At 45.4% G+C, this 24,094-nt stretch overlaps 1 protein-coding gene across 3 annotated transcripts in view; it reads right to left on the reverse strand.

Moving 5' to 3' along the window:
* The window catches only part of ITGA9 (integrin subunit alpha 9), a 368,469-nt gene that overhangs the window by 178,006 nt on the left and 166,369 nt on the right, over positions 1-24,094 (reverse strand). For all 3 annotated transcript variants that reach the window (XM_017508435.1, XM_017508440.2, XM_017508439.2), the window contains one exon: positions 19,571-19,720. In XM_017508435.1, coding sequence (XP_017363924.1) covers positions 19,571-19,720 — 150 coding nt within the window. The remainder of the gene's footprint in view (positions 1-19,570; positions 19,721-24,094) is intronic.

Consider the following 24,094-nt stretch of genomic DNA (forward strand, 5'->3'; position numbering starts at 1 on the left):
AAAAAAAAAAAAAAAAAAAGATGGTGTAATAAGAATTAATGGGAATTTACCTCTGTGCAGGTAAATTATTTTCCAAAAGTCAATGCAACAGTATCTCGATGGCACTCTTTACAATGTGACTTTGAAACTACTCCCATGGAGAGGTGGGGTCTGATGCTCCCTCCCCTGGAATCGAGGTGGACTTTTGACTCCCTCCCCTGGAATCAGGGTGGACTTTGTGTCACAGTGAAAGTCGCACTGTGTAACTTCTGAGGCTAGGTCATTAAAAAAAAAATAGAGCTTCCAATTTTCTTGGGGCATTTGTTCTTAGAATTTAGTCACTCTACAAGAAACACAAGCTGTCCATGGAGAGGCTCACAGGAGAAGCTGACAGCCACATCAGCTTGCAGGCCACAGGAGTCACCATGACAGTGGAAACTTCAGTGGGGTCCTGCAATCCCACTGAGTGGCCCCAGCTGATGGACATTATATAGAGCAGGGAGCGTCTTGACCAAGCCCTGCCAAATTTTAAATTCACAAATGAATTCACAATTTTCCCATTTGCTCATTGTGGTTGGAAAAGATACTTGGTATGATTTCTATCTTAAATTTGTTAAGATTTGTTTTGTGACCTAACATGTGATCTCTCCTGGAGAATGTTCCATGGGTCCTTAAGAAAAATGAATGTTCTTCCACTGCTGGGTGAACAGTTCTGCATATGTCAACCAGGTCCATTTGTTACATAGGTCCAATTGTTCAAGCCTACTGCTTTATTGATTTTCTGTCTGGATGTCCTATCCATTACTGAGAGTGGAGTATTGAAGTCTCCCATTATTATAGTGCTGTCAATTTCTCCTTTCAGATCTGTCAGTGTTGTATATGCTTAGGTGCTCTGATGCTGTGTGCATTTATAACTGGTATGGCTTCCTGTTGAACTGACCCTTTTGTCATTATGAAATGACCTTTGTCTCCAGAGACAGTTTTTGAATTAAAGCCTATTTTGGTGATATAAGTATTAACCACTCCTGCTCCCTTTTGGCTAGCATTTGTATGGACCTTTTTCCATCTCTGAGAGTCCTTGAATCTAAAAATGAGCTTTCAGAAATCCAACTGTACATACATATATATACGCACATACACACAATGGAAATCCAACTGTATGTAAAAAGCATACAGTTGGATCCTGTTGTTTTTTTTTTTTAATAATCTTCAGCCATGCTGTATCTTTTTATCGGGAAGGTTAGTCTATTTGAATTTAAAGTAAATCGAGAGACAGATTCACTATTGCCATTTTGTTAACTTTCTATTTGTCTTGCTCTTTTGTCCCTCTTTTTCTCCCTTGCTGTTTTCTTTTTTTCCCCTGTATTTATAGGTTTTGATTCCTTTCTTTTTTGTGTGTATATTTGATCCCTCTCTTTTTCTGTGTAACTTCTATAGGCATTTTCTTGGTGGTTACCAGGCTTACATAAAATAACTTGCAACAGTCTATTATAAGTTGACAATGTCACTTTACTTCTACAAAAGAATTCTGGTTTTCGCTCTGCTCCCCCCATGTTATATGCTACTGATGTCTCAATTTATATCTATATTATGTACCCATTAACATAATTTAGTTAATAATACTTATAATGGTTTTAAAAATACTTTTGTCTTTTAACTTTCTTCATAGATGTAAAAGCTATTTACTTACCATCTTTACAGTAATATAGTGTTCTGATTTTGTCCATATATTTACCTTTATCAATGAGTTCCCTACTTTATTATGCTCTCATGTTACTATTTAGTGTCCTTTCATTTCAACTTGAGGAGCACTGGTTTGCTGGGTATAGTATTGTTAGTAGGATTTTTAAACTATTTTATTAACTTATTATACACAGGGTTTCACTCAGTCACCCAGTCTGGAGTGCAGTGGCATGATCTCAGCTCTCTGCAGCCTCTACCTCCTGGGCTCAAGTGATCCTCCCACCTCAGCTTCCCAAGTAGCTGGGACTACAGGCACATGCCACCATGCCTGGCTAATTGTTTGTTTATTTTTTTTGTAGAGACTAGGTCTTGTTACGTTGCCAGGGCTGGTCTCAAACTCCTGGACTCAAGTGATCCTCCTGCCTCAGCCTCCCCAAGTGTTGGGATTACAGGTATGAAACACTGTGCTCACCAATACTTTGAATATATCATCCCACTCCCTTCTGACCTGCAAGGTTCCTGCTGAAAAATCCACATCACTAATCATCAGGGAAATTCAAATCAAAGTCACAATGAAATATCACCTCACAACAGTTAGAATGGCTATTATAAAAAGACAAGAGATAAAAAGTGTTGGTGAGGGTATGGAGAAAAGGGAACTCTTACACACCATTGGTGGGAATGGAAACTGGTACAGCCATTATGAAAAAAGTATGGAAGTTCCTCAAAAAATTAAAAATAGAACTACTATATGACCCAGCAATTCTTCTTCTAGGTACAGGTATTGATTGACTTACGACCTATGCAACTTATGACCATTCAACTTTACGACCACAATCGCTAGCCATGACTGCTCCGCGTCTGGCAGCGCAAATGTTGCCCAGCTGGGCGTACGACAGTGTGGACCAGCTTCCGGCAGCACTACCATCTCCGTGTGCATATAGCCTACTCAACTTATGACCAAACTTTGTGTTACGACCAGTCTGTCGGAACCAATTGTGGTCATAAGTCGAGCACTAGCTGTATATACTCAAAGAAAATGAAATCAGTACCTCAGAAATATCTGCATTCCCATGTTCGTTGCAGCATTATTCACAATAGCTATGATATGGAATCAACCTGTTTGTCAACAGGTGAATGAATTGTGGTGTGTATATATATGTACATACACACATACACACAATGGAATATTATTCAGCCTTTAAAAAGGAGATCCTGCCATTTTTGATTACATGGATGAACCTGGAGGACATTATGCTAAGTGAAATAAGCCAGACAAAGAAAAATATTGTATGATCTCACTTACTGTTGAATCTAAACAAGTTAAAAACACAGAAACAGAAAGTGAAACTCTGGTAGTTACCAGGGATTGGGGAGGGGATGGAGGTTGGGGAATGAGGAGATGTTGGTTAAAGGTACAAAGTTGTAGTTAAGTAGAACGAAAAAATTTAGAGATTGAATGTATAGTGTGATGACTATGGTTAACCATATTGTATTATAAACTGGAAATCTGACAATAAAGTAGATTCCAAGTGCTCTTGCTATTAAAAAAAAACAACCTGCTAGGCAATGGATGTGTTAATTTGCCTTACTATAGTAATCATTTCACTAAGCAAATGTGTATCAAAACATCATTTTATAAACCTTATGTACATTAAGAAACAATAAAATCAAATTCATGAACAAAATAAATGATTGTTATTTTAAGCTACTAAATTGCAGAGTTTATGCAGCAATAGAATATCGGAATACTCAGCCTTCCCTAACTTGGGCAATGCTATGAACAAAAATGGGCTGCACAATCCAATCCCTGGCAAAGTCTTGGCTTAGGTAAGACCCTCCACAGACTGGGAATGCAATTTGTTTTATAGGTAAAAAAGCAATACTCCAGAGAATCAAGAGACCTGTGTCATGCACTGGAGAGCCTGAGGTTAAAACTCAGTTCCTGTGTTCTAGAACTGGATCAGTCTCCTTGGGCAAATGGACAATTTGCGAAGGAACTGAAAGGCATCTGTCTGGAGCAGAAGGGTGGGGAGACTAAAGCCTTGGAATCCTAGATGACAACACAGAGTTTCACAAATCAAGTAAAAATGACTTCTCCTTTGTACCAAGTACAAAAAGTACAGGTTCTCCACGAAGCCAATGGCCCAAACTCCCGATTTTCCTCTGAGGGGACAATCCCAATAGCTCCAACTCGGGCCTTTAAAAAAAGTCCTCTGCCTGATTTTACCCACATCCCCCTAAGTCCTTGGCAAACACAAGCTTGGCTGCTTGAATCAGACAAATCGGAATCCAGCTTGGAAGCAGTCTCTTCCACCTCCCTCTAGACGCCACCTGCTAGTTGGCCAAAGCCCTGTCTAGTTATGTCCCTGGAAGAAGTCCTTCCAGCAAATGTAAGCAGATCTAAGAAGCCATCATCTCCCATTCCTCCCTGGCTAAAGGAGGTTCAAACCTTCCTCTCAGGAGACAATGTCCGGCCTCAGGCTTCAGAGAGCTGAGGACCGGACATCCAGTGGCCTCATCAGCCTCATGGACTCAATTTCTCTGTTGGTTCCTTCCTCACCTTGGTCTTCACCTCAGGTTTCCCTGGCCAATACAGGTGTCTTTGAATACTTTTTCCAGCTTCTCACTAAATCCTTACTCTACTTCTTTTAGAACTAAGGCTGGCAACTCACTTTTTTTCTGAAAAGGGGCAGACAGTTCATGTTTTGGGCTTGTAGGCTATGTGGTGGTCTCAGTCAAACTACTCAACTCTGCCGTGGTGGAACAGAAACAGCCGTAGATAATACATGAGGGAATGGGCCTGGATGTGTTCCAATACAACTTTATTTACAAAAACAGGCAGTGGCGGATTTGGCCCATGGGCTAACGCTTGTTGAATCCTGTTCTAGAATATTTGGCTATGTTTCTTCATTTCCTTCAGTCCAGGAAAACAAAATTCAATGAATCCAGATCAATTTGCATTTTCCTCTAAGTCGGAGTAAGGAGGCTGGTGCTGGCTGAACTTCTCTTACAGCGTCATGGCTGCCAAGGACAGGGCAGCTTTGGGGACATGTGATTCTGGGATGGCAGCTTGGTGTCTGCTCCTGGCTGAGAGTGACTTCGGAGAGGATGTCATCTAAGTGCTAAGGCCTTGGGAGGAGTGGCTCATCTCTCCCACCCAAATCTGTACCAGAAAATCCTCATTTCGGATCTAACAGGAAATAGGGTGTTTAGCTTAGTCCAGCTATCATGTTCAGAGGAGGATTGGTTTCTTGGACTTGGTGATATTTGCTTTTAAAAAAAAATACAACTATTGACATGGATTCAACACTGTTTACAGGGTTGATATGGCAACCAAATCCCATGCTGAAGCCTGAAAAAAGTAGAACAATGGATTGGATCATCCCACACCAAGGAGAGCAAACAAGAAGGCTATTTTTAAGCTGATTTGATCAATATATGTCTCTTTATTTTTGAGACGGAGTCTTGCTCTGTCAGCCAAGCTGGAGTGCAATGGCAGGATCTCGGCTCACTGCAACCTCCTCCTCCCTGGTTCAAGCCTCATGCCTCACCCTCCTGAGTAGTTGGGATTACAGGCATGCGCCACTATACCTGGCTAATTTTTGTATTTTTAGTAGAGATGGATTTTCCCTATGCTGGCCAGGCTGGTCTCAAACTCCTGACCTCAAGTGATCTACTGCCTCAGCCTCCCAAAGTGTTGGGATTACAGGCACGAGCCACAGCGCCCGGCCTGGCAATATATTTCTTGCTGTGCAGTATGATGTAGCAGGAGGTCTCTGCGCTTACAGTGAAGCATCCTGCCTGGATGACAGGAGTGACACTTCTGAACTGGTGTTTCTTCCATAGTCCCATGTAAGTTTCCGGAGGCACCAGCCATGTAATTCATGTTTATAACCCCAGCACCTAGCACAGTATTCAAAATGTTTTGTATTAATATACATGCCATGACCTGAGTGTAAGAAGTTTCTCCCTCTCAATTCTGTTTCAATGGGCTGTTTTCCCAGAATCCAAAACTGCCCTTCCTGCGGCACGTTATGGGTAGGAATATCAGCCCCATGTAGCCCCATGCCTAAATGAAGGAAGGAAAAGCCTTGCTGTCTCTTAAAATCAGGGCATACGCTGTTGCTTCTACAAAATTCATACCCTCCATAATCAATGAAAGGCAAATGGATCATGAAATTAAAGCTGAGAATTCATTGTATCTCAGGGTCTATACAAATTGTCCTTCCAGATTTTGAAGCCATGACAGAATTTAAAAAAAAACTCTCTTGGTTTCCCTTTAATACAATTTTGCTTTATGGTCCTACGGAAAAACTAGAAATGACAAGTTCTGCTCTCTTGGGTGTCTTTTTTACTTCATAGCTCTGCAGTCTATGGAATTACCCCCTCTGCCTAAAGGCAACACTTTTTTTTTTAAAGTTGGCATATATTCAGGGGGTACAAGTGCAATTTTGATATATTCTGCCGTGGTGAAGTCAGGGCCTTCAGTGCATCCATCACTGGACCAACGTGTTGGGCACACTGTACCCAACAAGCAACCTCCCGTCATCCATCCGGCTCCAACCTCCCCAGCCCTCCACTGTCCATCACTTTACAACCTGCTTCCACGTGGACACATTATTCAGCTCCCACTTATAGATGAGAACATGTGGCATTTGTCTTTCTGTGTCTACATGGTTTCACTTAAGATAATGGCCTCCAGTTCCAACCATCTAAAGGCATCACTTAGGTGATCCAGTTCAACCCCTGTGATAACTCAGCAGGGCTAACTGCTCGGTGAGGTCCTGGCCCCATGGGACTCCCAGCCCAGTGCTCTTCCTGGATCTGCCTGGGAATAGGTGGCCTTTTATGGGACACATTTCATGTGCCTCTATAATCACAACTTTTCATTTCGGCTCTAAACGCTAGGGACTTCTGCATCCCAGGGCTGGAAATTCTCTTTTCCATCCTGGGATTTTGTGTGTTCTACATTTCATTTTTCCTTCTTTTTTTAGTTGTTGTTAATTAGTCAGAAGAGGCAGAAAATGTCCAGGAAGTTCAAATAAATGGGGTGGTGCTGTCAGAGAAAAGAAAAAAGGATGGCAGCTGAGTTTCTAAAAGCTGCTAAACCAGACATGGGCAGGCCACTGGGAATGAGAAAACAAAAGCCTTAAAACCAGATCCCAGCAAGGCTTCTCCCCACCTATCTCAAGAACATCCCTAAATAAGGCCCCAGGTATAACCGCAAACAGCAAGGGCCTTGTGCTTGATTTCCTAAATAATCTTATAAGATAAGAAAAGAGGGGCTCATGTTTCCTCCCCAGCCAGACACTGTTCACCGGACGTGTAGAAACACCCAACATCCCCCACCAGGCTTTTGCACAAGGTTTTCAATAAGAGACGATAATACAGAAGAAAATTTAATGAGCTTAAAGATTTTTGCTCAATGAGCAAAAATAAAACATAACACTAAAAACGAAGCTTTGCAAATTCAACAGCTCCCCTCAGGACACAGCCTAACCTTTGATGGGTCCTCTCTCCTTTCCCCTTGGGGTTAACCTTGGGGAAGAAGCTTGAAATGGACAGATATGGCCAGACTTCTCCACGGGTGAGAAGGATGAATTCGTGGTTTTTCTCACACGTGCTTCAAACCAGATGGTTTTCACCTGTGTTCTGCCACGGTGCCCTCTTTGAAAAGAGCATTCACCCAGAAGCTGATACCTATCAAAGTAGGGTTGATCTGGGTGCAACAAGGCTGGAGAGCAGGAGCCTTTTCCTCTGACACCTCCTTCCCCTCCTGCTGAGCCAAACTGCTGCCCCGGCTCCAAGTTGCAATCTGAAATCCCCCAGTCTGCACGGTCTCAGGTGCCTGCCTGCTTCTGATGTCCGGAGTGACTCTTCTCCCTCTCCTCTTCCACTCTCCCAACCCCTCAGCCTTCCATTCCTTCTGCAGAGACGTTTACATATAATAATGAAAATAAACCTTAGAGCTGTAAATAATGGCATGTTCAGCCAGCTGGGCACCTCGGCTGGAAAACTATTACCTAATATCCAGGCTGTGCAAACAGTGGGTTTCCATAGCATGAGCTATATTCCTATCCGCATGCATTGAGAGGTGGGGGGTGGGAGGAACTGTGGGGATGATTTCCAGCACAATGGAGACCCAAAGTGTATGGCTTCAACATACGTAAAAATTACCACTAGACTAAAACAGCCACTTTTCACTTGAAAGACAACCAAGCAAGACTTCTCAACAAAGCCAACACCTTTTCTTTCACCAGCTGCATTCCCTCCATCTTGTCTTTTGAAAACTAGACACCACAAACATACATGGTGTAGGTGTGTCACTGCAAATCACACATCATGCTCTCCTGCCTGAGAGGAATTCCCAAAGGCATTACAGAACACATTTAATTTTACAGCTCTGCTGAATCTGCCAGTGAAGAAGCTCTGAAACGATTCCCAGTCTCTGCTAAGGGAACCAGCCTTGTGTGGTTTCAGAAGGGCTCTTTTAACTGAGATCTATTTACTAAGCATCCTCTACAGGCCAGGTACTTTGCCAGGTGTTGGAGACAGACAGCAAATAAGATAAAGTAGATCCCTTTCCCCAATGGGCTTCCATTCTAGAGAGGGAAATACAAAAACAAGTACTGTAGACGAAATAACACGCTGTGTTAGATGTCACGAAGGAACCAAATAGGCAGCTAAGGCCAGGCATGGTGGCTCACTCCTGTAATCCTAGCACTTTGGGAGGCCAAGGTGGGAGGATTCCTTGAGCCTATGAGTTCAAGACCAGCCTGGACAACATGAGGAGACCCTGTGCCTACTAAATAAATCAAGCAAGCAAGCAAGCAAGCCAGCCAGCCAGCCAGCCAGCCAGCCAGGTGTGGTCGCACATGCCTGGGGTCCCAGCTATTTGGGAGGCTGAAGCGGGAGGATCACTTGAGCCTGGAGGGTCGAGGCTGCAGTGAGCCATGATCACACCACTGTACTCCAGCCTGGGTGACAGAGTGACCCTCTGTCTCAAAAACAAAAAGAAAGGCTGCTTTGTCAGGGAATACAGGGTTGGGGGAGAATGGTTCTCTGAGGAGGCAGTGTTTAGGCTGAGACCTAAAAAATGAAGAAGTGGCCATGGGAAAAGCGTGGCAGAGCACTTTCTAGATGAGGCATCAGCATACACAAAGGCCTGCGGCAGGCAGAGGCCTGGTAAGTTGGAGGGTGTGGGGATGCAGTATGTGGGTGGCGCTGGAGAGGCGGGGACCCCAGTATACAGGCTCTCGTGTCTGGATTTTCTCCTAAAGGGGAAGGGACCTCCTCAGCAGGAGGTTATGCAGGGATGCGGCCTGGCATAGGGAGCGGTGGCAGAGATGGAGCAAAGAGAAGGCACTGCTGCTAGCTGGGCTCATGGTGGTCAGCTGGCTTTCAAGGTCTGTTTATATGGGTCCTCCCCAATCTTCTCCCTCTGTGACGAAGAGGCATCTTGGCCTGACACCCTCAAGATCCAGAGGCTCACCTGAGAGCCTGCCAGAGCCCTCAGACCAGTGGTCCCCAACCTTTGTGGCACCAAGAACCAGTTTTGTGGAAGAGAATTTTTCCATGAATGGGGGGTGGGGGCGGGATGGTTTCGGCACAGTCTTGATCCCTCACATGTGTGGGTTCGTGCTCCTACGAGAATCTAAGGCTGCCGCTGACCTGACTGGAGGGGTGCTCAGGCCGGAACGCTGCTGGCCCGCTGCTCACCTCCTGCTGGTGGCCCAGTTCCTGACAGGCCACCTGGTTGGGCACCCCTGCCTTAGATGGTGCCATTGCCTCCCACCTGGGAGCCCAACCATGGGCCTGCAGAGATGGGATCACCCTCAGAGGAAGGACGCAGAAAGGCAGCCGAGCAGTCGTTTCCCCAGAGCCCGAGTGGACACACTCCCATGGCGGCCTCCTCCTCTCCTCACCCTAGGACGGCAGGAGCAGGCTCCAGGGCTGCACATCATTTCCAGGCTTCTCGCATTTCTCTCAGGTAATCCCACCACCACCCAGAGGCAGGCGGAGAGGCACCCCAGTGACAGGCGAGGAAACAGGCTGAAGTGGGTGGGTGCTGTGTGACTAGATTGGACCCACCTGGAAAATCCAGGCTCCTCTCCCCATTTGGAAGCCCATCACCTTAATGACAACTGCAAAGTCCCTTTTGCCATGTAATGTATCCAAATCTCGGGCCCCAGAAATTAGGCATCTTTGGGAGGGGGGCATTCAGCCTAACACACCTGGGAGCCCAGCTGCAGCCAGGTCTCTCTGGGGGCCTCCTGAGGAAGCACGAGAAGAGTTGAAATTTTCAGAGCCCTATTCTGCATACAGGGATTGAAGACAGGCGGCCCTGGTGTCACTCCACGGCCTGTGCGCCTTCCCCAGACGGCTCTGGAGGTGTGGGCTGTGTCATGTATGGATGTTTTTCTATCGCTGAGACAAGAAGTTACCGGAGTTCAGCTCTCCAAGTAACATAACTCTGTTACCTCACAGTTCTGTAAGTCAGAGGTTCGGAGCTTGTCTGGGTCTGCTCCAGGCTCTCCAGGCCGAAATCGAGGTGTCAGCCAGAGGCCCTGCGGGAAAATCCACTTCCAGCTTTGTTCGGGTTGTGGGCAGCACCCATTTCTGGGCAGTTGTGGGACTGAGGCCCCGCTTCCTTGCGGACAGCCCCCCAGAAGCCTCTCCCAGCCCCTTAAGGTTGTCCACATCCTGATCACGTCACACACTCCATCTTCAACACCAGCAAGGGCATGCTCCAAGTCTCTCCTGTTCCCAGCACTCCTCCCACCTCGACTTGGAGAAACTTCGGGGCTTTTAAGGGCTCGTGTGACTAGATTGGACCCACCTGGAAAATCCAGGCTCCTCTCCCCATTTGGAAGCCCATCACGTTAATGACAACTGCGAAGTCCCTTTTGCCATGTAATGTATCCAAATCACGGGCCCCAGAAATTAGGGCATCTTGGCGGGGGGCATTCAGCCTAACACAGTGAAACACCTGGGGGCCCAGCTGTAGCCAGGTCTCTCTGGGGGCCTCCTGAGGAAGCACGAGAAGAGCTGTAATTTTCAGAGCCCTATTCTGCATGCAGGGATTGAAGACAGGGCCTCTGTCATCACCACTGATATGCTCAGCAAGAAGGAAGGATAAGGGACCTTCAGGTGACCTGTCCAAGGACAGCGTTGCTCCCTTCCCAGCACACGGACCAGCCAGGACTTCTCATGATTACATTTAGTTCCATGCCCTCTGTTTCAGCAGCTGAGACCAACTAGCAATTAACTGGGTCAACTCTGGGGTATCAGAGAGACTCTCCAGGGGCTCGCCTGCAAAGGCCCCTGCAACAGGCTCTTAGCTGGCCTCCCCATACCCAGGCACACCAAGCTACCTGAGGCACATCTCTGATCTCCCCAAACTCAAAAGATACCATGGTCTGTCCACCACAGAATCACATCCAACTCCTCAGCCAGTGACCAAGTGGCCTCAGACTGCATGACAGCATCTCCCCTTCCCCTCACTGGATATTCAGCCACGTGGGAGACCTTTAGCATCCATCAGCCTCTCCTTCTGTTCATCTTCAAACCCCTCCATTCCCTGAAGAGCCAAATCCTACTTCTCCCTTAAGGCCCTGGCCAATTCTCCCTTCCGCATACAACACCTCCTTCTCTTCAGCCAGAAGTGGTCTCTGGAGTGAAATTCTTACACACTAATCTAAATCTCACTTTGTATATTATTCCTGGACTGTCTGTGAGTCTGCTGAGGGCTGCAATGGTTTATTTTTTTCATCAAGGTCTTATATAAAGTAGGCACACAATTGAATTGCTTCTAACTTTATAGTCTTTTTAAATACTTCTCTCATTAATGAAAAAAAGTTGTTGTTGTTTTTTTTCCGGTATCAAATATCCCCCCCAACACATACACACCGCTTTCTGATGAGACAGATGCAGTATGTCTCATGAGAAAGTCTTTGCTTTCGCTTTCCTTAGACTTTTTTTTTTTTTTTAGACGGAGTCTCGCCCTGTCGCTCAGGCTGGAGTACAGTGGCTGCGATCTTGGCTCACTGCAACCTCCGCTTCCCAGGTTCAAGCAATTCTCCTACCTCAGCCTCCAGAGTAGCTGGGATTACAGGTGCCTGCCACCACGCCTGGCTAATTTTTGTATTTTTAGTAGAGACGGGGTTTTGCCATGTTGGCCAGGCTGGTCTTGAACTCCTGACCTTGTGATCAGCCCACCTCGGCCTCCCAAAGTGCTAGGATTACAGGCATAAGCCACGGCATGGGGCCACTTTCCTTAGATTTTGAGGGTGAAATGTGTGCTCATCAGACTGTATGTCCTACAGAGGTCTGCAGCATTCAAGCTCCACTGTCTCCAGAGCACCCAGAATCCCAATCCAATCTCTGCATTAGCAGCAATCCCGCTATTCACTCACAGAGCCTAGTGCCAAAGCCCTATCCCACAACCTGTCTTCTCCCAGGACTGTGTACCCTACAGAGGCAAGGCTTAGTCTCCTGGCTGTCCCACACATTCCTAGCTCATAGCAAAAAGCCTCAGATTCATCAGGAAGCCTGTACTTAACAGGTACTGGTCAGTATCTCCATGTTCTACACACTGTGCAGTGATTCCACTTTAATTAGACCATCAATGGGGGCAGACCCCAACTCTGAAAGGTCACCATGATTTGATCCACCCTTCTGTATAGTCCTGTATAGTCCTGTGTACCAACATGGGCCCAGTGAAGAGACGAAGGCATTTAAAGTAGTGAAACCCTATGTTATCTGGCAACATGACCTAGAGAATTCTGATGAGTTTATTCTTTCCTGTCAAAGAAGTGAGACGCTCTGTGTCAAACTGTGGTGTACACACACAGGTAAAAGATCAGTTCTGCTTCCTGCAGTGGGCCGCGCTCTGAGAATCTCTCTTTCCCTCAAACTGAGCCAACATCTGGAAGATTATCTCTTTTTTCCCCCCCACAATCAGGAAAAGGACAATAAGCAAGAACTGCTCTCCCAGAACTTCTCTCAGGCTCCTGGACAATCTGCCCAATCTAAGACCAATATTTTTCTTATTTTAATTTCAACCAAAGAATCACATGGTTGGAAAAAGAATAAGCCCCTTCCGCACACCCCGCCGCACTCAGTCCTGCTCTCCAGGGCCAACCGTTATTACCCGTGTCCGTTCATGTTTCTTTTGAAGATTATTTCCATATCTTTAGAAAACATGCTATTACTATTCTTTATCAGCTCTGGACGTTATTTTACTGAATTCCTTCCATGATAGGAATTTATCTCACATAATGATCCCCACTCCTTCACCTCCATAATTTTGTGGCAAATTATTAGTTTAACTGCTTTACTGTACTGGTTCTCAAACGTTGGCTGCATGAGAATCGCGCGGTCATCTTGTTAAAACACAAACAGGCACAGTCGCTCACGCCTGTAATCCCAACACTTTGGGAGGCCGAGGTGGGCAGATCATCTCAGGTGGGGAGTTTGAGACCAGCCTGGTCAACATGGTGAAGACCTAGCTCTACTAAAGATACAAAAATCAGCCAGACACAGTGATGCACACCATAATCATAGCTACTCAGGAGGCTGAGGCAGGAGAATCACTTGAACCCGGGAGGTAGAGGTTACAGTGATCTGAGTTCCTGCCACTACACTCCAGCATGGGCAACAGAGTCAGACTCCATCTCAAAAACAAAAAACAAACAAACATAAAAACACGGATTGTTGGGGCTCACCCCATGAGCTTCTGATACAGTGGGTCTGGAGTGGGACCAAGAATTTTCACTTCTTACAAAATCCCAAGAGAGGTTGATGCTGCTGGCTCAGGAATTACACTTTAAGAAGCATTGCTCTACTGATGACCTCTGCAACTTTAAGTAACAAACAACTATTTCCTGTTTCATCTAGCTTTGCAATCTGTTGACTCACCAATTTAAAAGAGTAAGATATTTTTAAAAACTTCTTTTATTCTACTTTCACCTTTATATAATCAAGTTTAATGACATTTGCATTTTATGCTATCCCCATAGCTCTGATTTTGACTTGATTATAAACACTGAAAACCAGTAAATAGTGCTAATTTTATTGTGACTACATGATTATTGCTCACAGTTGAGCCAAGACAGTGTCATAATTGTATATCCCCCACTAAAGTTGCAAAGTTAAAGCCCAGGAACACACAACGTCTACTTCAGACAGAATATTTCTGGGATCAACATTCTTTTCTTCTTAACACTCTTCTGCTTACTCACAATCCTACCACATTTTAAGTTTTTGTATGCTGTGTTTCCATTTTCATTTGCCTCACGACATTTTTAAATTTCTCTCTGAATTATTTCATTAACCCAGTGGTCATTCAGGAACATGTTTAATTTCCGTGTATTTGTGAATTTTCTGAAGTTCCTCCTGTTAATGATTTCAAGTTTTATACCATTGTGGTCAGAAAAGATACTGGATACTTCAATGTTAAATTTATTGAGATTTGTTTTGTGCCCTACTATGTGATCTATCATGGAGAGTGTTCCAGGTACAGTTGAGAAGAATGTATATTCTGCAGCTGTTGGATGGACTGTTTTGTATATGTCTGTTAGATCTATTTGTTCTAGAGTGTAGTTCAAGTCTGATGTTTCCTTACTGATTTTCTGTCTAGATAATCTGTCTCTTGTAGAAAGTGGGGTACTGAAATTCCCTAATACTAATGTATTTCAATCTCTCTCTCTCATAATATCTGTTAATATTTGCTTTATATATTTAGGTTCTCTGGTGTTAGGTGCATATATATTTATAATTGTTATGGCCTCTTGCTGAAATGACTCCTTTATTGTATAATGACCTTCTTTGCCTGTTTTACAGTTTTTGACTTAAAGTCTATTTTACCTGATATAACTACTCCTGCTCTGTGTTGGTTATCATTTGCGTAGAATTTTTTTTCATCCCTTTGCTTTCATTTTATGTGTCCTTACAGGTGATATGAGTCTCTTATAAGGAGTATATAGTTAGGTATTGTTTTTTTTTAATCCATTTAGCCACTCCATGTCTTTTAATTGGAGAGTTCAATCCATTTACATTCAAGATAATTATTGATAGGTAAGAACTTACTACACAATTTTGTTGTTTTCTAGTTGTTTTGCAGATCCTTTGTTCCTTTCCTTTCCTTCTTTCTTGCTGTCTTCCTTGTGGTCAAGTGATTTTCTCTAGTGGTATGGTTTGATTCTTTGCTTTATTATTATTTTTTTGTATACACTATAGGTTTTTGCCTTGTGGTTACCACGAGGCTTACAAAAAACATCTGATAATTATAACTGGTTATTTTATCACCACATTTTAATTTGTTTTATATTTTAACCATGACATACAGATGGTCCCCAACTTATAATGGTTCAATTTATAATTTTTTGATTTCACAATGGTGTGAAGGTAGTATGCATTCAGTAGCAGCCATATTTCAAATTTTTTATTTCAAAAGCTTTTCCCAGGCTAGCAATATATGGTACGATGCTTCTTGTGATGCTGGGTGGTAGGGGTGAGCTGCGGGTCCCAGTCAGTTACAGGATCGCAAGGGTAAACAACTGATCCCTTTCTACAGAACACCATGTCTGCTAAGCCATCAACAAGCGTCAATATCACAGTGGCTTCTACTAGCTATTCTTGAGGCTCATCAGAAGAGAGAGAAATGGATGACTCTGTTACTACAGTAACCCCATAATCCAGCAGTTAATTTTAGTTCAAATATTCTTTAGGCCCAGTGTGCTTTCAGCTGTGTGTGTTAATCCTGAGTACCCATAAAACCCTTTTGTTTTTCACTTTCAGTATAGTATTCAATAAATTACATGAGATATTCAACACTTTATAGCAAAATAAGCTTTGTGTTAGATGACTTTTGCCCAGCTGTAGGCTAATGTAAGTGTTCCAAGCATGTTTATGGTAGGCTAGCCAATGATAGTAGGTTAGGTATATTACATACATTTTCAACTTACAATATTTTTAACTCATGATGGATTTATTGGGACCTAACTCCATCGTGAATCAAGGAGCACCTGTACAGATAATTATCTTATTTCTATTTTTCTGAGAGGTCGTGGTTGCCTTTATTTTTTCTTATCCATAAAAGAAACATATTCAACCTGCATTGTATCCTGAATATTTGCCACTTTCTCATCATTCTATTGCTTGGCTTTATTCTTCTGAAAGTTAATTAATCTCCTCTTCTCAATTGACGTGGCTGCTTTTTAGACTTGCTGCAGTTATCGCCCTGGAATTTCTTGTCATTAGACTTCGGGGAGTTAGTTCCAGAGCTTCTTGTATCCCACATCTTTCTCCTTCTGTTTGTCAACGTGGTTTTGTTGAAGTACAAGGTAATTTCCTTGGAAGGGTTACTAGGGAGGTAAACTTGCTGGGTCCTTGCTTATCTGAAAAGTGACTTTATTTTTACCTTATACTTTGATTGTGTGGCTGAACACAAAATTCTAATTTCAAAATCACTTTCCCTCGGAACATTGAAGCCTTTATTTCACCATAGTTTAGTTTCTAATCTTGCTAATAAAGAGTCTAACAAACCGCTCAGTCTTTCATTCTGTTGTAAGCTGACTTATCCTCTGCCATCATCATCCTGCATTCTTTGCCCTGGAAACATTTAGAATGTTCCCTTTGTCTTTGGAGCACTGACATTTCAAAATGATGTGTCTATGATAATTTTGGTTTATCTTGATTGCAAATTGTTGTTTTCACCAATTTTAAACAACAGTTTCTCTCTTTAACTCTGAAACATGCTATTCTATTATCACATAATTTTCTCTGTTAACTTTTTCTGGTACTCTTACTAGTTGGAGATACAGGGCCTTGTGAATTTATTCTTTTGTTTTCTTTTCTACTTGTCTTTTAGCACTTCCACTGGAAAATTCTTTACGATTATCTTCTAATCCTTCCACTGAGTTTTTGGTGCTGCAAATACATGTTTAATTTTTAAGAGCCCTTCCCTTGTCTTTCATTTCTCCTTTTAAAGATGAACAGAATCCCATCCATTAGAAAATAAAAAGAATGGAATATATTCCTAAATCTCCTTGTGTCTACTGCATAGACTTTAAGTTGTTGTGTTTTTAAATTTTTTTAAGCTGAATCATTTGTTTCCTTTTGAGTTAGTTATTCTACTGGTTTATTTTAGTCTTTCCTTTCATGCAACAAATTTTCCTCAACCTTGGATTTCCTTGGTTGTCCATACATATTTCAAACTAAGGCAAAAGGACCGAGTAGAAAATCTGTGAAAGTGTTTGGTTGGACTATGGGAGAGAAAGCTAGCTCTAACGTTGGTGACTTCAAGTGCTAGAAGTAAGGCTTTCCTTTCTCTGAGAACTAGCCTGCCCACACAATCTTAAGCAGTTTATTCATCTCTTTAGAGAAGACGCTGCCTGGCTGCTTGCTAACCTGCATGCCTGAAGCACGTAGGGGTGGGAATGAGGGTGAAAAGTCAACTCTAACCCTTCTTCATACCAACTTGCACATTTCACTGGCCTCCCCCACTACCACCTCCACTTTCAGCCCCACTTCTCACGCTTGCCCCCCTCCCGCCCCGCCCCGTAACTGTTGGCCTGGCTGTGGCTGCAGCTTCCATGTCCCCTGAGTCGGCAGGCACCCAGTCCTTCTATGTACAGTTCAAGTTCACCCACTAACACTCTTATGTTTACCTCACTCATACCAAAAAATTACTGGACTCTTTCATTAGCTGTTGCCCTTTCTTTCACTGTGTTGTCCTCCCTGTTCCAATCTACTCATTTATAATCGTTGCAATGGGGTCTCAGAAGGCACAGACATCAACATTTGTGCCTGGTTGGCCATCTTGAACCAGAAGTGACCAAGAACATCACTTTGATACTAATCAGTCCCTCCAACTCTGGCTTTGATTGGCTGCTTGAATCTAAAAATGTCAGTAAAGGTTCCAAGATACTTTTCACTAAAGAAGGTCCACATCTCTGCCACTAACAGACTTGCAGGAATGAGAGGTTCATTGTGGAAAGTACATCCAGGCTAGCAAAAGGCTAGACCTCACTGGGTCAGTTCAGACGCAAACAAGCACAGAGGACCCTGAAATGCTTCCCAGGACCCCAAGTCTGGGTAACTTCCGTAACACAAGTATGGGTAGTTTATCAGTTCAGTAAGATTTGACCTCAGAAAGCAGAATAATTCTAGGACCAGTGACCAGTTATCTAGGAGTTACCACAATACCACACTTTACTGTGTCCCCAGGCCAACCTCTTCTCCCTGCTTCACTGTCAGAAGGAGTATTTCCCAGTTAGGGCAGAAGCCTCAGCTTCCTGCCCAGCCTCTTCAGCTTATCTTCGGCTCTTCTCTGGCCTTCTCCGTGCCTCAGCCCAAGGCCAGGCTGTCTACTCTGTCCACCCACTTAGAACCATGTGTCCTCCCTCACTCGCCCAGGGGCCTGTTCCAAGTATCAACGGCCAGCAGGACTTATAGGCCACTCTCCTGGGGCACTTGTGTTATGACAGAAGGTTCATGTTTCAAACCAAAACCTCTTGGCAGCATTCCCCAGAGAGTGTGTTGATGTGTAGTGGGCACTGCCAACTGTGGCCCTTCCTCCGGCTGATGTGCGTGTGGGCTGCTTACGGCTCACATCAGCATTCCTCTAGAGAACCATCCTCAGCTGAAGGGCTCCCTTTTAAGGAGGGTTACACTCCCCTTCCACCCCATGGCCAGTCAATGGCTGAATGATATGGGGCTCAAAAGGCCAGCCCTCTGCCTCAAGGTGAAGACAACTCTTTGGTGTATTTTTTGTTCCAGAGTCCGTCTTCCAGACTTTAGCTGAGACCACAACCGTGTTCAGCTCCCTGCCTTTCCTTTACAGGTTTTCCCTAAGAGCACAGTATCATTAGACCAAGTGCTCCCAAATTCCTTTCTCAGGCTCTGCTCCTAGGGAATCCCACTTACGATGATGGGGAAGAGGCTTTGGGAGAAAATGGGATGCCTTGGTAAAAATCTTAGCACTTACGTGAACACCTGGATGGACATCTCCAACTCCAAACACTTCTCAGTGGTCCAGCTTACAGCTCTAATCTACAAGGCATGGGTCACAGTCTGCTAGTTTTCCCCTACACTCAGAGTGGTCTGAAGCACTGGAAAAGGTGGTTCCACAGCTTTGCCCCTACTCTGCCTAGGAGGCTGGTTAGCTCACAGTTCTTCCTGACCTTCCCAGGTTTCTGAGTCCGTGGTGATCTTGGGTTTCAGGAAAAGATTTGAAACAGACTTGGGACTGCAGATTCCTTGCATATTTCCTGTGCTGCACTCAGAGCTGCAGGCCTCAGAGCTGGCCAGCGCTGCTGCACAGAATCAGACACGGGCGCACTCGTGCCTCATACGAGCCGTGCAGCCAACATCACACTAAAGCTTCTCTACACAGCAGCGCATCCCAGAATCTGATGAGTGTGCGCCACCCCCCTTGCCCCAGTGCTCTGGTTTCCAGGGACTCTTGGGTTGGGCATTCCGTAATTCAACTGCCCATTCAGCAAGCTACCATTCTTGCTTCTTCAGCTCACTCATTCTCCCACCAATAAAACATTCACGAAGCACCTACTATCCTGCCAATTCTAAGCTCTGAAAACAATCTAGGCATAGGGGCAACGTCAGGGACCAAGTGGCAGCCAGTTCATGACCTCAAAGGGATTGTAACTTCTCACAGCTTGAGAATTGTCTGCAAGTGCTCAGTTCCCACAGCAGTCACAGGTAACCCCTAAGATCATTTATTTTATCATTCTGCAGCTCAGAAAAGGGAAACCCAGAGAGGAGGTGTTCCCTGGCCGTGGTCTCCCGAGCAGCCAGGCCCACGGCTCTCTCGGCTTCTGGGCCAGTGTTTCTGCTGTATGCAGCTGCCACCTTGGGTGCTGGGTATGAGCTCTAAGGTTCTGACCTGATTCTTTTGGGCAATCTTTTGTCCCTTTTTCCAGCGGAGAACGGGTGTCAGAGGCGGTAGTTCCCTCTCCTCCTCTCCAGTCACATGCTCACTGAGGCTGTAGGCTGCTTCAAACACGATCGGGCTGATGACGTCCTGCACCCTCCGCTGAAACAATAAACAAATACATGCATTAACGACCAATCCTGGCTGACAGTCGTAGAGCATTTCACAGTTTACAAAGACCTTCCACATGAACTGCCTCATATGATCCTCACAATCCCCCTTGTGAGGTAGGATTTGATGACTTTCATATTTTAGATGAGGTAACTGAGGCCTAGGGCCACTAGTGTCTCGTCCAAGGTCACTCTGTTGATGGGTGGGGGCTCTCCTCCTCTACCTTGCGTGGTGCTAAATCATCTTCTCTTGAGCATATGGAAGACATTACTTTACTCATCCTCCAAATATTCTTAGAAACCAGTTGGCAAACGGGAGAGCATGTGCGCTCACTCTGCTAACCCTTTGCATTCAGTGTTTTGATGATCAAATTGCTTTTGCAATGAGACAAATATGGATCTTGTGTTAGGGCAGAGGGGACCCGAAGACTCAGTGTCATCCCAGAGGTAGGCATCGGTGGAGCCAGGGATGAGAGTCTGACTCTGGGCCCTGTGTTCTTTCCTCTGGAATCCAAGAATCTCAAGCCCCAAGGGAACGAACAGTAGATTGACAGTCATGACAGGAAAGGAAGGAAAGACAGCAAGAATGCCTGAGCACATGAGGTGTCAGGTACTGTGCTAGGTGTTGCAGGGAGGTGAGAAACATACCCACACTCTGTGAGCGAAGGCGTGTTATCCTCCACTGTGCAGAAAAGGAAAAGGGAAATTCAAGGCTCCGTTCCCCAGGGCACATGGCTGGTAAAGATTTTCAGTCACATCTGTTCACCCCTGGAGTTCTTGGCCTTTCTGCATAGTGTCACTGACTCCCGGGGACTCTGGCCCCCACAATCTTACAAGTTAGAGTTAGAGGGAGGGGTAAAGCTGGTAGGTGGTCCCACATTCTCACAAAGTGAGCTCAGCAGCGGTGGGTATGGGCCACTCCGAGGACCTCCAAGTGGCGCAGGGCAAGTCTGAGAAGTGTCAAAGGGGAGAGAGGGGAGAGTGGCAGTGGGGAAGGCAGAGAAGAGAAGCAGGCAGGCAGACTGAGGCCAGCCTCAGGGCCACAAGTGCAGAACCAAGGACTTAGACTACCCTGTGTTTGAAGTCTGGGGGAGTCTGGAGCAGAGTAGCACTGCGTTCAAAAAAGTAGAGGTTCTAAAGGCCCCAGGAGGCATGGGGGGAGGAGTTTGCTCCCGCCCCTCCCCGACACCCAGCCCCTTTCCCCAGAGGCAGCCGTGCCTGCCAATTTCGGGGCACTTGGGTATCCACCCAGTCCAAGCATCGGCAGCACGTGGTGGCTCATCTCACAAGCTGCACTTTGCTTCCGTCACTTAACATATGTGCTGGACACTGTCTATGTCAGGACCACCTCCTTTTTGATGACATACAGCATGTCACTGTATGGATGCCCTTGCTGACCAATGTTTGGGCTCAAAGTCACCCAAACAGGCAAATGGGGAGCAGCCCATCCACAAACTTAGCAGCATTCACCCAGATTGGGCCTGTGAACCTCAGTTACCTAGGAGTGGGGTAAATAGGAGTCTGAAATTAAATAGACTGGGGGGAGCATCAAGTTAAACAAAGTTAAAGAGGATTTTACTCTGTTTTGTTTCTATTTTTCTGCCATTGTCTCCAAGAAGTGAGTGGTGGTGGTCCCGAGTGTATGGGGCCACAGAGGCTCGTGTTCCTTCAGAATTCCTCGGGGCCCCCGGGATGAGAACACATGCAGAGACACTGGAGGACAGACGGGAAATCTCCCGTGGCAGCCCTGGAGAGGAGGTGGCCAAGACGAAGTGGGGTGGCAAGGGCAGGGAGGGCAGATATGGCCGTCCTGTGGGTGCTGACCTCTGGGGCGTGGGAGACCAGGCAAAGAGGACAGATGACTCCCAGGGTGGGAGCCTGAGTGACTGGCAGATGATTTATATTGGTATTCAGGAAAGCATTCAGCTGGGAATAGATTCAGTCATTCAACATAAATAAAACACAGGACTTCTCCAAGAGAGTGATGGGGGAGCCTTTGGACAAATTATTTCCAGAAAACTCCTCTTGAACTCCAGATATCAGGAGTTTTTTTCATAAAAAACTTTAATACCCATGTCCTTCTCGGAGCAAAGCATACACCCCCGGGATCCAGACCCTCCCTGTGCCCGCTGACTCTGCTAACCAGAACTTGAAGACTGCCGGTGGTGTGAAGAGCGATGAATGAATGCAATCTTTATGTGTTTAAAAATAAATTCTTCAGTGTTTCCCTAAGGCTGGCTATCTTAAGGTTTTTGCATTTAAATCCTTAATGATGAAATAAGGCAGTTATGATGTTATTCTTGGGGGATAGGTGAAGATGGGGGTAGGGACACAGAAGTCATTTACTATTGCCTGGCTACCAGAGACTGGGCCAAGCTCTTCACAGACACTGCCTTTCTTAATCCTCACAATACCTGAGCTGGTGGATTATTGCCCCCCACCTCCATTTTTTTTTTAAGACAGAGTCTTGCTCTGTTTCCCAGAAGTGGTATAATCATAGCTCACTGCAGCCTTGAACTCGTAGGCTCAAGCAATCCTCCCAAATCAGCCTCCTGAGTAGCTGGGACTACAGTTGGGTACTCACCATGCCTGGCTTTTTATTATTTTCTTTTTTTAATTTTGTAGAGATGGGGTCTCACTATGTGGCCCAAGGTGGTCTTGAACTCCTGGCCTCAAGTGATTCTTCCTCCTCAGCCTCCCAAAGTGCTGGGATTACCAATGTGAGCCACAGCACCAGTCACTGCCCGCGTTTTATAGACAAGATCACAGAGGTGCAGGAGCTCAAATAAACTGCCCTCCATCCCAAAGCTAGCAAGTGAAATGAGAAGCAAAACCACTTTCCTTGCTGTCCATAAAATACCATTTTTAAAACATTCCAACTACTTTAGGTTCTGACATCATCCTAAAAAATTACTCGTTTACATAGCAGCATATAGGATGAGGGGGAAAATGTTTCACACACAAGGATGAATGTGAATAAATGACAAATAATTAAGAAATAGGGGCTTGAAGTAAGGGCTGTTGCTAAATGCAGCCATTCAAGCCATGGTCGCTGAGAAGGGAAACCTGAGTCGTGGCGTACCTTATTTTGGATGAGTAATGCATTTGGACATGCGGGGGTGCGAATGCTGCTTTCTGGCAATGACTGCCTGAACCCATTTTAATTAAGAAGTCTGACAAGCAGCTTCTTATGACATGTCCCAGTAGCTCTGGGCAGAAGGGACTCAAACCACACTGAGGCGTGGGTGGAGGCAGAGAGTGCAGCAATTAGAAACAGGCCAGCACCCCCACAAGGACGGCCCCTCCTTCCCACGCTGGGCCGGGTTTATCTGAGCTGCAAAGGCACCTTTAGTGGTCTCCTTTTCGTTTTTGGAAGTGTGGCTTCCCTGAGCTCAGCATGCAATTAGGCAGAGGAACTCCTCAGGATGGAGAAAGAGGCTTCGGGCTCTGGCACAGACCATAGTTGCCGAAATTTTACTGCTTTTAAAAAAATAATTCCTACAAATTGAAAATTTTAAAGTCGAAGCTTCTGGAGTTCTAACACATCTAATAAAGTGGCATTCTGACAGACTAAAAGGCAAGAATCTACCTTTTCCTGCTAAAAATCCCTGGGAGTCTCCTGTGTCTGAAAACGGAAGGAGCCCCCACAACCCAGGCCGGTGGCAGAATTTGCAGCTGCTGAGGTTTTACAGGGAACTTAACATATGCTCCATCTGAAATTTATTGGGTACTTACTTTATGCCAGCCAAGGTGCTGAGCCCCAGGGAAACAGACATGAAAGACCTTCAGGGAATAATGAATCTCAGGGGAAACAGAAGTGATGACAATCTAGTGCAACACGTATCGGGATAGGGGAGGTTCTGGGGACCTAAAGATTCAGACTGAGGGCTGGCAGGCTTCCCACAGGAAACGCCCCTGGGCACAGTCGAAAGACAGTAGGACAGTAGGCAGAGGGCAGGTGCGAGGCAAGGCTGGTGCAGCCGTTTGGAGAGGGCATGGGATGTCCAGTGGGCTGCATCCGACTCCCAAAGGCGGGAAGTCAAGCTGGTAGGCAGCACTGGGGAAGAGAAGCTTCATGCAGAAGCAGATCTCAGGGGACTTTGCAGGCTATGTGATCTTAAAAGCTAGAGCGAGCTGGGAAGGGGGAATCATGACACTAGAGGCTGTTATAGAAAAGTCTCTCTTGGCTGGGCGTGGTGGCTCCCAGCTGTAATCCCAACACTTTTGGAGGCTGAGACAGGCAGATCACCTGTGGCCAGGAGACTAAGACCAGCCTGGCCAACATAGCAAAACCCCATCTCTACTAAAAACAAGAAAATTAGCTGGGCATGGTGGCGGGCACCTGTAGTCCCAGCTACTTGGGAGG

Source organism: Cebus imitator, unplaced genomic scaffold, assembly GCF_001604975.1.
Source record: "Cebus imitator isolate Cc_AM_T3 unplaced genomic scaffold, Cebus_imitator-1.0 Scaffold391, whole genome shotgun sequence".
NCBI lineage: Eukaryota > Metazoa > Chordata > Mammalia > Primates > Cebidae > Cebus > Cebus imitator.